The sequence below is a fragment of the Cyanistes caeruleus genome, chromosome 29 (genome assembly GCF_971803275.1).
Source record: "Cyanistes caeruleus chromosome 29, bCyaCae1.hap1.1, whole genome shotgun sequence".
Classification (NCBI taxonomy): domain Eukaryota; kingdom Metazoa; phylum Chordata; class Aves; order Passeriformes; family Paridae; genus Cyanistes; species Cyanistes caeruleus.
This window is the reverse complement of record NC_141729.1, coordinates 365,622-381,766: the sequence shown is the minus strand read 5'-3', so window position 1 is coordinate 381,766 and position 16,145 is coordinate 365,622. Positions and strand designations below refer to the sequence as shown.

Below are 16,145 nucleotides of genomic sequence, written 5' to 3'. Positions count from 1 at the left end.
GGGTCTGTACTGCAGCACGAAGGTGGATATGCAGAAGGTGTGAAGAGTTGTCCCTCAGCCCTCCAGACTAACAGGTACAGCATCTCTCCTGGAAATTCACCCTTGGATGCTTCTCCAGAGCCCCCAGCTCTGCTCTTTCAAGAGGCAGAGCTGAAGATACTGAAGGTTTGTGCATTTGTTTGGGGGTTCATTTCCCTGATAGATTGACAGGCTCCCACAGAGAATTTATATGAATCCATTGAGTCTCTACATTTAATTACACTTGACTGAGTGCATTAACACAACCATGAATTTTTAAAATATATCAGTTTTATTCTATTTGACTCCAAACTTGACAGTGTGAGTTGCTTTCCAGCATATCCTTTCATCCAAGCCCTTTTCCCAGGTACCTGCAGCTGAGCTCTGGCAGTTTCTGAACCTGAGGAGACACTCCCCAACATCCCCCTCCAGCAAAAAAACACCAATTCCAGCCCACAAGGACCTGTAGGGGATAATGCATGTGCCCAGAGTCATGGCAGGAAGGGCTAATTATAAGGGAAGAAATAATTAAGGAGACTGAACTGGCTGAAAGATGAGCTCCATGCGCTGGGTCAGCAGCACTTCCCTCTCTGAACCACTGGCTGCAATTCCTTCATTCAGGAACAGCTGAATTTATTCCCAGCTGCTCATGTAGAGCATGGGACAGCACACAACTCCTCCCAGAGACCCCAGATCAGCTGAGCAGCCAGGGCACCCCGGGGAGAGCACTCACCTGCCACAAACAGAGCTACATGGCCTGGCTTAAATCTGAGCTCAGAGCAGGGTCTCACTGACCAGTTTGTACCCAGCCAAGCTCTTGGACAGTGGCAGCAGAGACATTTAACCAGCTTTGTTGTTCCTGTATAATTTGCTGCTCTCTGGTTCACACACACCTATCATTTTCCCACAGTTTGTTACCAATAAGTATTTGCACATTTCATTTCTGTAGAGGCAAAGCAGAATGTTACTAATGTTTGTTTCCCTTCACAAACGTATCAGTTTGTATTTCCTGAATACAAACCTGAATAAGTAGGTGCCACCAAAAGCTGCAAAGCAGCGTTTCACAGGGAGCAGTGTGCAGGTGCTGCCACTGGAGCAGTTGTGCAGCATTAAACCCCATCAGCTGCACAGAAATAATGAAGCAGAGGGGCACCAGTGCAGTCACAGATGAGAGTCCCAGTTCCCACACCGGGACATCTCTGCCTGCACAGACCATCCTCACACAACACTTGAGTCGGCTTCTGCTAAAACATGCTGAGCCTGCAAGGTCTGGGCTCTTAACACGAGTCACAGGACATCATCACACTCCCCCATGAAATCTTTCTGCTACAACACACAACAGGACAGAAAATATTCCACTGCCTCTGACCAGCTTTTCTAAAGATTTTTTTAAAGTGCTCTCCTACTTAACCCACACACAACCCTGGCTGTAGAGGTGCTTGCTCTACACATATCGTAAGGAGGCTGTAGAGCACAGTGCTGGGAGCATTTCTTTTTAACAACTCCTCCTGTGCATTCAGGAGGGCACACAGGAAATTCCAGGGATAAATACAAACTTTTCTGATGGTGAACAAGAGACTGGCAGTCCACAATGAGAAGTCATTTATCAGGCACTGCAGGAGGAGCTGCTCTGCCTGATAGAGTCTGTATTTGTTATTCCTCCACCTTGCAGGGTAAATGTGGGTCCCTTCAGGTTTTCATTTAGGTCTTAAAGACACCTCCTCCTCCCCAGAAGGCAGCACACTTCCAACTTAAATGCATCTCTTTTGAGATAATTTTGTTTACTACACAAAAATATAAACTATCCTAGAAAGCTGCTCTGGATGACTTTTAGCTGTAAAGTAGGTCTCTTGCAAGGATTTCACTATGTGGATGAAAGACTGTTTCATCCACCTATTATTTGGAATATATCCCTGTGCTTACCCTGTGAAGAGCTAGCAGATTTCCAACAAGTGAGCAGCTTAAATGCTACTGACAACAGACATAAACACAATAATTTAATTTCAATAAGCTGCCAATTAAAAAATGAAGTGGCATGAAGTACAGCAGGAGTCTGGCATCAGCAGGGTGGACAGGGAGATTTTCCTGTTAACTGGAATCTTTCCCAGAGCCTGGAGAGAGGTGGTATCTTGTGTTATTTTTAATCTGCTCAAGCACATTATTTAAATGCTGTGAACTTTAAGTAAAACAGGAACATCTTATAAACATTAGAAAACATGCAAAAGGCACGCTGCAGGTAGATTAAACCATATTCTGGAGATTAACAGCACCTGAACTTTTGAAAAGTCAGAATGGCCATCGAGCAGTTGTTGCAGGCTGCACTGCCTTGTACCTTGTTTTCTGCTGCCTGAGCAGCCAGGTCAGGCTTTAAATAGGTGTTTAATAGGTTGGTAAATGGGGCAGTGTATTACCTTGCTGCAATTCTGCCTTTCACCTGCACTGCAGTAAAGCAGCAGGACTGCTGGAGCACAGCTCCTCTGCACTTCCAGACACCTGGAGCGATCCCAGGAGAACGGGGCAGGCGAGGAACCACCCTGGACACCTTCAGAAGGAGCTGCACTGGACGGTGGCTTGAATGGTCTCCAGGTCTTACAGCTATAAAAGCTTTTTTGACTGTAAAAACTTTCAGTAGCTGCCCTTAAAACCTTTTCACAACTTCATGGCGTTAGAAGGTGGCCAAGTTAATCAGAGAATCCCAGAACGGTTTGGGCTGGAAGGGACCTTAAAGCTCATCCCATTCCACCTCCTGCCATGGGCAGGGACACCTTGCTCTAGAGCAGGTTGCTCCACAGCCACTGGCAGGGATCTCGGACACAGAGAGGGTGCCATGTGCTGGGGAGGTGTGACCCACCCCAGAAAGCTTCCCCCTGTGCTGGGGACAGCCTGGACTGCATCCCCAGCCTGGACTGCATCACCTGGCTGTCCCCACACTGTCCCTGCCACATCTCTCCAGCCTCAACAGAGACAGATTTCCATCTGTTCCCTGGGCACTGCCCCAGCTCTTGCCCTGCAGTGACACCAATTATCAGCGTGGACTGATAAGCATCATTAGAACTGGAGAAGTAACAAGGTATTACAAGTGACTCCTTATTAAATTAGTTCACTTCTTAAACCTTTGATGTGGACAGTTTCCTAGAACTGGTGATTAACTCTATCTAAACATGTCAGAATTTGACCAGCCAACACTACACCTCTGAAATGATCAGGAGCAATCCCCACCGGACCTGCACATCCTGGTCTCCTCACCCATAAGGTATGAGCAGGAAAGACAAAGGATGGACAAGACATCTCTTTGACTCCCTGTTTTGTGTCCTTCCACAGTCCAGACACATCTCCCCAGGGAACAAATTCACTTGCAGAAGGTGAGGAGGGCTCAAGCAGCAGCAGGACACCAGCAGAGCAAACACATCAGGCTGGAGGGCACAGCTGAACTCTATTTCCCTTTGTGTATGCGACCTGTTTTTGTCAGTTTTGAGGGCCTGCACCCTCCTGCTGAGCCCCTGGGTGCCAAATGAGATGTGGAGCAAGCTGGGTCTGTGGTTTTAGTCCCTGTCAGGCACACCCAGGGTCCTGATTCCCATAAGGAACTTGCCCAAGAGATCCTGCATATTCTGCTGAGCAAGGGCTCAATGCAGTGACTTAAATGGATGCTCTTTTCCCAGCACTTGCTGAGGTTTTATTCCTCAATAACTATTTTTTAATAATAATGTCACACTTCTCCATGGAAATGCACGATTTCAGTGAAGCAGCCATGCCTTCCTCACTGTGTAACCAGCCTGAGTCACCACAATGTAGTTTTTGGGATAAATCACTAATGCAGTGGATGATCTTATGGAATAATTTTGGAGCAGGCACTGTGAGGGATGTGCACCCAAGATGTGATCAGCAGCTCTGACGTGCAGCCCATTTTTCACAGGAATGTTTGGTGTAAGTCAGGAGGGGCTGAGTGGTAACTGAGCCGCGCAGCCTTCAGCAGTGGCCCCTGTGCGAGGCAGCGAGCCCAGAGCGATGAGAAACTGGGGAAGGACAACATCTTTCACTCACTGATCCTGTTCCCAGTGAAGGCAGCTCACTCCATAAGGATGTCCATGGCCCACGGCAGCCACAAGGGACATTTGAGGTGCCAGTAACACTTTTGCCTTTATAACCCACAGTGCCACTTGCAAGGGGAGCAGCTCCACATTCACACCCAGCTGAGAACACCCCCCCAGAACACCCCATGACACCAGGAGTGATCCTGAGCGCTGCCTTGTCAGCCACTTCCAGCCCTGGGATAAAATAACTTCTTTAACACACCCAATTTGCTTGGCCCCAAATCCTCTGTGATCTGCTCTCACTTGGTGTGATCACAAGAACTGACACCTGGACTTGGAGCCCAGGTGAGAAAGCCAGTCCTCTGTGAGTGACAAGGTGATGTTTGGGTTTTGGTTTTCTGAAAAATCTATTTCAAGTTACAGTTCATGCACTGTGGTTTAATTGCATTTGCCCTCCAGTCTTTCCATTAAAAATAGAACAGAAACCAGCACTTCCAGGATGGAAATGAGAATGAAAAAAAGCCCTTTTAAAGAGGAAAATGCTATGTTTGGAGAGGAAGAATAATTAATGCCACAGGTATAACAAAGAGGGAAGGAGTCTGATTCTGTGTCATATCCAGGGGCCAAATGCAAGTTCTTATTCAGACCTTTCAAAATGAGGTCACACTGTCGCTTTAGGCAAAATGAGAACCACAGGTTGTGGCAGAGGTCATGGGTTGGTCGGTTGTGCCTGAAATTCTGAGATGCAACAGTAAAAACCCTGAGCTGGAAAGAATTCAATTCACGAATTTAGGGAACTTTCCCTGAAATTCTTCTCCATGACATCATGGACACCAAACAAGAGCAGTCCTTGGGAGCACTCAGGGAAAGGCAAGAGCCACAGGGGACTGCAGGAGGACACAGCAGGGAAACTTTCACTCCAACACCTTCCAGGTTCCAGAAGGAGGAGGAACAAGGGAGACTCTGCCAGGACATGAGGACATGAAGTGCTGAGTAAGCTCAGACCTGCCCAGAGGTTTTGCAGCTCAAATGGTTAAGCCCCACCTCATCCATCAGGGCAGGAGAACACTTCCCAGCCCAGCTGGAGTGCCTTGAGGCAGCCAGGAGCTGCGCCTACCACTTCACCCAGGGCTCCTTCTCTTGCCTCATACACTGAGAAAGAGTTGTGACTCAAAATCTCGGAGGCTTGTGGCCCTGAATATTAACTACCACATTCCCTGCTGACTACAACTCTGGAATATTAAAAAAATCTTCAGATAAATTATATCACACTTTCTGTGGTGCTATGAATACAAGACATTTTCATAAGAAAACCAGGAGGGAAGACACCATTCTTGCTCTATGAATAATATATGTTATCCAAAACCCAGACCTTGGAGAAAAGTCACCCTGCACAGACTCAGAGCAGCCTCATACAAATGACCTCCTCATCACACTCATCTTGTTCCATATCCAGTTTTTCTCTCCTGAATTTGGGATTTCTCCACATTGCTGCAGCAATCACCTGGAGGGATGTCCCATCCCACCACGGGGTTTTTCCCACACTCCAGTGTGCCTGATCCACACAGGACCCCCCCATCCCCTCTGGGAGAAGCTCTGCAAAGCAAAGGGAGAGCTCCCAAACCTCCAGGGCCGATGGCAGTGGGACACAGCCACAGCCTTCCTTGCTGCTGGTGATGACAAGGGCCTGGAGAACAGGCAGCTGCTCTCCAAACTGGATTCTCGTCAGGAATGTGTGGTTAATTAACACAAGGTGTTTAATTAGCTGATATTTCTAAGGAGCTCTGAGAGCCTGGAGGGAAAGGCTCCAGATAAGTGCCAATGTTGTACTTGGCCAGCAGAGCTTCAGCAGCACAGCTCTTCACACCGAGACCTCTCCCTAACCCAGGAATCTCCCCTTGCACTCTCCTGCCCAAAGGCACCGAGGTGCCCGGTGCTGGCACAGCCCCACACACGATGGGGACAGGATGGGGACAGGCTGGGGACAGACAGGCTGGGGACAGGATGGGGACAGACAGGGTGGGGACAGGCAGGGTGGGGACAGACAGGGGACAGGCTGGGGACAGGATGGGGACAGGATGGGGACAGACAGGCAGGGGACAGGCAGGGGACAGGCAGGGGACAGGCAGGGGACAGGCAGGATGGGGACAGACTGGGGACAGGCAGGGGACAGACAAGTTTGGGACAGACAGGGATGCTGTGGAGCCCAGGCTGAGTGCCTCAGTGATGTGGGAGCAGACAGGGATGGGACAGACAGGGGACAGACAGGTTGGGGACAGACAGGGGACAGGCTGGGGACAGACAGGTTGGGGACAGACTGGGGACAGGCTGGGGACAGACAAGTTTGGGACAGACAGGGATGCTGTGGAGCCCAGGCTGAGCGCCTCAGTGATGTGGGAGCTCCCTGGGTGCGGGGGCTCAGCGGAACTCTGCACTCTGCTAACAGATCTCCAGGTCCGTTTGGTTTGGGCTGGATTTCTGTGCTGCCATTGACATGTGCTGAACCCACCGGGAGCTTCCAAGGCAAAGTCACCACGTTTATCTCAGGATGTGAAGCGTTTGCTGCTCCCACGCTTCCCCTCGCTCCCAGCTCCCACCCTGGTGGGCTTCGCCTCAGCCCACTCGTCTGCTGAGGAGGCTCCGGGCTTAGCAAGAGGAAAACAAAACGCAGCAGCTCTGCACACAGCAGGGAAAGGGAACAGGGAGGCTGAGTTTGAATGGATTGAAGGGGCAGAGAACAAACCAGCCTGCAGAAACTCATTTTTGCTGTGTGGACAAGTTCTAGATTGTAGATTTAGAAACTTGGATACCTAAAAACTCGTAAGCATTAACGCTGCTTTCTCACACTCCAGCTCAGCTCAGTGAAAAAAGCAGCAGCTACTTTTTCATGACTAGAAGCTTTACTGCCTCCACTCAAGGACTACTCCCAAGTCCACACACAGCAGAGACACGACCCCTGGGAAGGGAATATTGCTGGCAATCCACTTGAGTAAAAACCCAAACATCAGCGAAAGAAACATGCCAATAGCAGGACCCCCTGATGCTGTGGAGCAATGAGCAGCGTGTGTTGGCAAACACTGACAGAGGGAAAACAAACGAGATCATTACTAAACATTGAAGACATCTCAGCAAAGCACTTTCACCAGAGACAGACACAGAGAACTGGCTGCAAGGACAGTCTGAAACCTGCAGGTTTGCCATTTAAGATATTTCTCCTGCAAAATGCAGACGTACACCGACCTTTCCAGCTCCTCGTGTCCCCTGCCTGTCACCCCGGGGCACTCAGCAGGACCTGCGGGCTCACAGCTCCTGCAGCCCTGGGGAGGCTGCATCGCTCTCACCTGGATTGTCACACAGACCCACGAGTGCAATCCACCGCCAGAGATGACCAGCAGAGAACTGGACTGCAAGACACGGGATTGCTGCAGTCCCCACCTTGCAGCTGGCAGCCAGGGCAGGAGGGCAGACTGCAGGAGCCAGTGACACGAGACATGACCTGCTATTCTGCTTCTGCTGCAGCAGGATTTCCCTAATTCCTCCTTCATTAACTCCAGCCCTGCATCTCTGTGGCAGTGACTTATGGTGAGGAGAGACAAGAAATACTCCATACAGGAGTTTCCAGAGGCAGATTCTTAGTCTTTTCTAGCAAGAGCTCAGCAGAATCGCCTGTGCCAACTGGAGCCTCCAAGAGCCTGGCAGGCTCTCTGTGCTGCCCATTCAGGGAGATAAAGCAGTTAATGAGCGTTCCTTTGTCCAGTCCTGACCAACGTGGCAACCCCTGAGAGCGCTGTGTTCTCGCTCCCGAGTGAAAGCAGAGACTGACTTCACAAGGCCACCACACACAACAGTTCTGGCAGAGATTCTGGCTGATTGGGACTGTAAATACCATCACAGCTATTACAGCAGTGTTAAACATGCAAAATAATTTTCACAGTTCTAAAGCAGAAACTGCTGGGGTGGCTCTTGTGAGTGGTTTGTGCTGCATGCCTGAGTCATTTGTGCTTTGCCATGTCGCTGGCCCAGCCTGGGGCACTCACACAAATACTGCTCTCACCCCTACAGCCAGCATGCAGTGCAAGGAAAGCCCCAGGAGGCAGGGAGAGGACCCTGCTCTGGCTGTACACCTGGCAGGAACTGCTCTGCAGCCCAGACTGTCTCTGGGAGACAGCAGGAACAAGAATGTTAGGAGCTGATGAGCAAGAGACTACTGAGTGTCCCTAAAGTCTGCTATTTTTGGCTGAGGCATGGTTGAACACTAGCACAGATTAGCACAGGCTGTGTGTATATCATGGTATTTAACACCACCATGATAAAACCATAAAAACCAGCACATTTTGCACTCTGGATTCGTTCTCTGCCTAATGTTTTCTCTACACAAGTTACTCAAGTTCGTATACAGAAGGCCAAGAAAAATGAGGAGAAGTTTGTGAGGAGAAGACCCAGGAGGGATTTAATGACCCAGACTGATTCTGACCCAGCTGCTCAGCCCTCAGGGGTGCTGGGGTGAGGCTCAGCAGTGGCACAGGCAGAGCTGTGTCACCCACACTCGGTCACAGCAACAAAAATCCTCAAGGGACCAAATGGCTTCATAAGCCCTGGGTCCTTCTCTGGGCTCCTTGCTCTGGGGACCAGCATCATCCCCAAGGGCCCTGCTGCAGCCACTGCCAGCTCATTGCTCAGCAAGAAGGACACAGCAGTGCCCTGGTGACACATTGAGGGGCAGAGGAGCCACAGGGCATTCCTCTGCAGACCACATGTATTCTTTAACTGTGTGTTTAATTAAATAGAATACTCATGTTTTATGTTGAACTCACACAGCAGCTGACTATTTAAAACACACATATTGAAGCTCACCAACAGGGAATGGCTCCAGAGATGTTCTCTGGATTAACTTCCAAGAGAAAATTCTGCCAAATCTCTCTGAGGCCTTTCTAAATGCCCCTCCTGGGACAGGAGCCTGGTGTTGCTCTGCAGAGAAACAGGTCTGAACTTAAAATATTGCTTTATTACTCACCATGAATATACTGAGGCAAGTGGTGAAGAGGGGAGGCAGGGCTGGGCTGGCTGTCAGCACATTGCCAGGGTGCTCCCAGCGCTGGGAGGGTGATGGATTATTTCCTGAGATCCATTTGCTGTTCCCAGCTTTGCTGTCCCATGTCCCCTTGCAATGGCATGCTGCCCTGGGCTGCCAGCCCTGTGTGGGTCCTGCTGCTCCCACTCCCCAGAGCTGGCAGAGGTGCAGGGGATTTGGGCTTCTGCTCTAAGAGGAAACCTCAGACAGGAGCAGGTGGCAGAGGGAAAGACTGGTGTGACCCAAACAAGCGACCTGCTGTGCCAGAGCCTCTCTGAGGTGGACAGAGCTTGGCTGGGGAAAAGAGCTGCAGCTGAAATAAATCCTCAAAAACCCCAAATTAATCCAACTATATATAGCACGGTTTAAAATAATTTATTTTTAACATTCCTTTTGCAATGCTTGCTTATGCATCTATGTTTGTGCTTGCTTTAGAACTGGCACAGACACAAATATCCTGTTCTCAGAACAGAAATCACCATGTTGGGCATTTTCACCTACAAGTGCACGACGCTGAATGGCACCAGAGGGCTGAACAAACCCCAAACACAACCCTCAACATGTGCAATCACAGCTGGCAACTGGCAGTTCCAGCTTTCTGTCCAATGCAAAACAACAAATTCATTTCAACCCCTGCGAAATCAGATGACGATTGTAACACTATGTAAACCTCCCGAATTTGAAATAGTAAATTAGGTTTATATTACTTAATTTTACAGGGACTTTCTACATTTTCCCCCACACTGCCTAATTTGTTGCCAATAATTACATTAAATTGAAGCTGATTTTTTTTCTAGTCTAGATCTAGCTGGAAGTTTGTTGTTCCTATTCCAGATTCAAAGGGGAATCTGTTGCCCTGAAGCCTGCCTGGTCTCTGAATCTATTGGATACTACAATTTCGTTATAAACCTTATTATCCTATAGCCTTAGATCCTCACTACTACAACACTGATAGTAAATTACATAGAAGTAATTATAAGGGTGGAATAACCACCTGAGCTGTGCCAGGGAGAGGCTGCAGATGGGGTATTTGGAGAGGAAAACAACCTTTGGGCACAAGAGCAGAGACCCATTTTGCCTTTCTGTTTCCAGAGCCTGTAGGCACTCACTGGTCAGTGGCCACAGATGCTCAGGACAAGAGAGTGGGGAGGAATTGTCTGGGTCTTTCACAATTAGCTTTGCCTTTTTATTGAGATCCATTTTAATGCATCACTGCACTACTGAACTATCTCCATTAGAAAAGGAGTCGTGGTGGGAGCAATTGAGGCAGCACTCCCATGGTTTAGAGGTGCATGATGTGAGCTGGACTCCGGCCAGATCTTTCAAATTTGCAGCTGCCTAAACCTGCAGGACCAGCCAAAGCCTGAGCAGCCTGTGCCTCATGCCTCTTCTTTGGGCAGGCTGAGGGAAGAGCCCGTGGTGGCTCCTGTTAAAACCAGAGCTCTGCTCATAACACCCAGCAGCACAAACCTCTCCATCTTTGTGCTCCACAAGGCCAAACACAGGCAGCATCCTCACACACCCACCCACACTCATCCCTGGCACTGCACCATCGTGGTTCTGGCACTGGAAAAGATGCTTTTCCATTATTTAATCCTGTGCACCTGCTGGATTCCACATTCCCCAACACAGTAAGAATTTCCTCATGAGGAGAAGCTGTTGAATTGTTGAATGCACTGAGAACTGGGTGAACTGAGGCTGTTATGACCAGCACTGTTCTCAAGAAATGTGTGTGTGCAGCACTCCCCTTGCTGCAGCAGGGCTTGCTCTTCCTCCAGCTCCTTCATGGAGCTGGATGGAGGGCAGTGCTTTTTCCTTGGGATTTTTTCTTTTCTTTTTTCTATTTTGATGGTTCTCCTATGTCTTTTAGGTTTGCTCTGAGCCATTCCATGAGCTCTCCCTTGTCCTGTTCCTCCTGTGCATCCTCTGTGGAGCAGCAGCCGTGTTCCATCAGCCTCCTGTGCCATCAGCACCAGCATGGCCCAGTCTCAGGCACTGGGATGGATGGGAACCAGTGGAGCTGTGCAAGGCTGGAACCTGGAGAGCAGTGCCATGGTTCATCACAGCATGTTAATTATTCTTCTGGGTCAGCTGCAAAGAATGGCTGCCAGAGCAGGGCCACCTTTTGCCACTTTACAAGTCAAAACCACCGAACAAGACAGCTGTATTTAGCTTGGAGATGTCACAACATGCACAAAAACCTGTCCTTGTCTCTCGTTACATGATCCTTGTTCTAAGGGGAAAAAAGAAGTTTAATGAATGCATCCATATGAGCCATTAAGAGCAAAATAAAGGCAGAGATAAAGGAAGATCAAGACAAAGAATGGACGATCCTCAGACATGTTTTCTGCCAATGTCATTCTTTACATAATAGACACAGTTTCTTTCTTTCCTCAGATGGGAAGATGGGCTTGACACCATCTCATCAACAGCAGCTGTAATAACAGCTCCTTGCTATTAATATGCAAATTGAAATGCACACACTGATTAAAAATATGTTTGACAAAGGCTTTTGTCAGAGACCTGCAAGGGGGTGACAGGGCTCAATTAGGGAGCACTAGAAATTTTTTCACTCAGTCTCACACTTGAGCCCAGTGCAGTAACTTCAGCAGGACACACCACGGAGTTAATGCTCTCTCTCTCTCTCTCACACACATTCAAACCCCAAAGTGGGTCCTGCTTGTCTCCAGACACCTCCAGCCCTGGGCATTCCCCACAGCCTCCTGGCAGTTGGGCAGGTCAATGGCCTCAGGCAGGTGCAGCCAGCACAGCCTAGAGGAAGAATTAGACTTCCACATACTTCACTTGAAGATAATGGAAGGTGGTTTTAATGGTCAGGACTTGCTAATTAAATTGATGCAATAGGAACTTAACAAAGGAAGCACTACTTATGTCCCAAGAGCATTCTTCTCCCATGATTAATCTCTGTATGAAGCTGCATGTCTCAGGGCAGCCTCATGTTACACCCTGCTGCCACAGAGCTCCACTGCCTCCACAAGAGGAGCCAGATAAAACCACAAATTATTTGTGTTGAGCAATGTCTGAGCATAAAACACCAATGAAAGTCAGTGTCCTGGCCCTGAAACACAACCTGACACATCTGCACCAGAGCCCGGAGAGCTGCATTAGTATGGGCTACAAACTGTAAAACACATCTAAAACACATCTAAAACACTTCCATTTCAGTGCTGGCAGCCACATTTGCAGCTGTCTCACAGTGCCACCTCTATTCCAGTTAGCACTGACTGTAAAGTGAGTCTGGGGAGAGACCAAACCAGACTGATGATAAATTATTGAGATTTACTTTCTTTACTACCTTGCACAAAATTTTAAACTGGCAAAACATAGAACAGACAAAATCAAATTGTTACATATAGATGTTCTGCATGAGAAATGCTGAGTGTGTTTATGGGCTTTTTTTAATGAAGAAAATATATACAAATGTTTTCACCCTTCAGTTTAAAGTAACCTAGGGGGATGCAGTGGCTGCACTGAACCATTTTCAAAGCTCTCAAATACATCCTCTCACACATTTCAGCCTGGGGCCATTGGACCAGGCATCAGAGATCTGGCAGCACTTCTACAGGGATCACTGACTTACCATGAGGAGATTTGTCCTTTTATGTCTTGCTTTTAAAGCCTAATGAATTTAGGAAGAGCAAGAGATTAAAAGGATTTAGGGACCAAAGCCTGATTGACTGGACCTGGACAACATTGGCAACAAATGGAAATATTGTGCTACTCTGTCACTCCAGGCAGAAGCTGGGGAGACAGGGGAGTGATGGGGCACCTCACCTGCCTCCCACTCACCTGGGCTGGCCCTCTGGGGAGTGGGAATCCCATCAGCAGTGCTGACCCTCCTGCTCTGCAGTGCCATCAGACAACATCTGCCCAAGGGCTCCTGGAGTGAAGCAGCTCCAGGCCAGGCTGCACAGCCAGGGGAGAACAGCCAGCCTAGCACAGGCTGGGTCCAGCCCAGCTCACTGCAGAGCTGTCTCCACACCTGCCTGGGGAAAGAAATTCTGTTTGTGCTGTAATTAATTTGCTGCAATTAGCTCATAGTGATTACTAGAGAGCACAGATTTTTGGGTTTGTCTCCTGACAAAAGTGCTTCTGCAGCACCCTGGATGCTGCTTGGGGAGGGTTCCTTTTGGGAAAGAAGCTTTGAAAAGTCAGGCTTGAACCCACATGACTGATGTGCCCTATTTCTGTAAATCATTCTCTCTGTAAAGAGACAGTTTAGCTTCAGGAACACTGGCAGCTTGTGTTATTACCCAAAACACAATAAATGAAACCACCCCACAGCTATGAAACACAAGGAGATGTTTACTCATCTGTGAAAAACCCATTCTCCTCCACACATGAAAGGCATCAATGCAAGAGCACAAATTAATCACACACAGCTCCTGCAGTGGCTCTGAGTGTCTCCACAGAGGAAGGAGGCGATGCTGCTGCAGCACACCCAGCCTGTCCCTTCACAGCACTGGGGGCTCAAGTACAGCCTGGGGGGCTGAGGCTCCTGCCCAGCCCAGCTCTGGGCAGCCCCTGGATGCAGAACTCTCCTCTGACCTGGCTGCTTCTCTCTGCTCAGTGCCCAAAGCAGGCAGAGGCAGAGCTGGATCAGTGCAGGGATAACTCTGAGTCCCCACTGCCTCCCTGCAGGGGCACAGCACTCCAGCCTTACCTGGGATGGCACAGCCAGCTCAGCCTCTGCTCCCCCTGTGCCTCCTGCAGCTGCATGGAACAGCCTCAGCTCAAAACAAAGTCAACAAAACAAACTGCCTCTGCTGAGCCTGCAGGAATCCTACCAGGAGAAAGAATTCACACTTTCTGTTCAGTGTTCTTCACTCGTGGAGCATTTGTTTCTCTAGAGACAAAGAGGGAAGGAAGAAACTCATCCATGACACAATCCCCAGGATTCACTGGTTTTGCTCTGTATGTGTTGACACAAACCATGCTGGAGAAGGTGAAGAAAGTGTGTTTATTTCTGATTGAAGACTGATTACATCACTATCATGGATAATGTAGCAGAATAATCTTATACTCTTGGGAGAAATCTAGGAATAAATATGAAAAAGTAAAATCATTTGTTTCCACTGTCCCTGAAGATGACTGATGAGTAAGTGCTGTATTTACAGGATAGTTATCATACTCTAGACTCTGTGCTGAATAAATATTGTCTTGAAAGGGTAAAAAAATCCATCGAAATATTTAAACTCACCACAAAATTAAAAAAAAAAAAAAATCCATGTATTTGTCCAAAGCAAAGGTTAGTTACATGTTAATTATTGAATCCACATAGGATCACTGTCCAAGATAGCCTCCTCTCCTGCTGACCCGCTCCCCTCCACAGAAGCAGCGTTAGTGCTTGTCCTCTTCTCCACTGACGAGCTACTATTGGTTCTTCAGGCTGCAAGAAAGAAACAAAGCCCAAGTCACGCTCCATCCAGATGTGTTTTATGAAAGAAATCCACCACAGCAAACTGGGAAAAGTCTCCTTTCTTTAGGTCCTAAATTTCCTGCCTCCTCCATGACCCAGCACAGCTCAGCTGATGAGGAATTCCTCATTGGAATTGGCACTGGCAAGCTCAGGTTTGTGCTTTGAGCAATTAACCCAGTGTTTGGGTTTCACATTAAAATAATTAATCTGTACACCAAACACCACAACACAGAGCTGTGCAGGCTGTTCCAGGGCTTTCAAATGATGATCAAAACAGAAGATATCACAGATATCTTTATTTTCACTTACATTAAAAGGGAAGGGAGACAAGTTAGATCTATAATGAGAGGAAGTATTGCATTCTCTTTCTTCACAGGCAGTGTAATTATTCAGCTGCTCCCTGGAACTGAAACTGTGACAAATTAAAATGACTATCAATTCCATCTACCTTTTGTAACTAATTCATCTTCTGGAGTTGTTACTGCTCTAAAGGCTTCTTTATGCAAAAGCCACAATATATTACAAAAAGTACACAGAAATGCTATTACTACCAAGGGTTACTGTTCCTGTAGCCACCAAGGTAAGAACAAAATCATTTGGCCTGGGTATGAAGTGCACCATTCAACTCATTACTCTTATTTCCAGAAATTGACTGGAAATCTTCTATCAGAGAACACCTTCGTTCTGAGTGAGGATGTGTGGAAGGAGCCCAACCTTCTGGCACCAGGGACAGCGCTGGAAACATCCAGAAGAAACAGAAATACCGTTTGGCACTAAATCTGACCCAAGTGGAGCCGGGCCAGGCAGACCCAGAGCTCCCCACGTGTTGGCTCTGCCAGACACAGATCCTGGGACACACAGCAGGCTGTCAGTGCTTGTTCACACCTTCTTAAATAGCTGGGAAAAGGGATGTAAATGAAACCATGGGAAAGGGTGACATTTCTCCACGCATGGTAATAACAATATTTTGATTAGCTCATTCCTGAATAGCCAAGCAGCTTATGTTGATAAATACCTGTTCCAACCAGACATCTGTGTTCTCAGCCTGAAAATAAAAAAGAAAGAGGAAAGAGCCCACCCAGGCCCAAGCCTGCTGTCTCTGCTCCTCAGCAGGACATCAACCATCTGGGCTTCCACAGGGTGCAGCCCAAAGCCAGGGCTGGGTTGTGCAGGAAGGGCTGCAGAGCCACCTCCCCTGCCAGACGTGACCATTCTGAACACCTCAGAATTATTTCTGACCACTGAATTGCTTTTACCCCAATGATGGCTGCAGGATTGGGTCCCCTCTCTGCAAAAATCATTAAATTAACCAGGAAGCCTGAGAGGGAAACCCTTACATGTATTAGCATCTATGAAAGTGTGAACTAGTGATTATAAAACCCTGGAATACATTTGTGAGCTCTAGATGTGGCAGAGAGGTCTGGCTGATCAAAGACACAAAATGAAGGCAAGAAGACAAAATTCTTATGGCAGTGGGAATGTTATCCCCACACAGTCAGACTGTTAATTACTGGGGCTGGGTCTCTGCTGACAGCCTGAGCAGTGGTGCTCAGCTCTCACTGCAGGGTGACACACCCACAGC

General features: G+C 48.2%; 1 protein-coding gene across 5 annotated transcripts in view; it reads right to left on the bottom strand.

Annotated features, from left to right (window-relative positions):
• Positions 1-14,085: 14,085 nt before the first annotated feature.
• ZMAT4 (zinc finger matrin-type 4) overlaps positions 14,086-16,145 on the bottom strand; it is a 72,310-nt gene continuing 70,250 nt past the window's right edge. For all 5 annotated transcript variants that reach the window (XM_086865417.1, XM_086865416.1, XM_023940787.2 and 2 more), the window contains exon 7: positions 14,086-14,533. In XM_086865417.1, the coding sequence (XP_086721543.1) occupies positions 14,518-14,533 (16 nt within the window). In that variant the 3' untranslated portion in view covers positions 14,086-14,517. The remainder of the gene's footprint in view (positions 14,534-16,145) is intronic.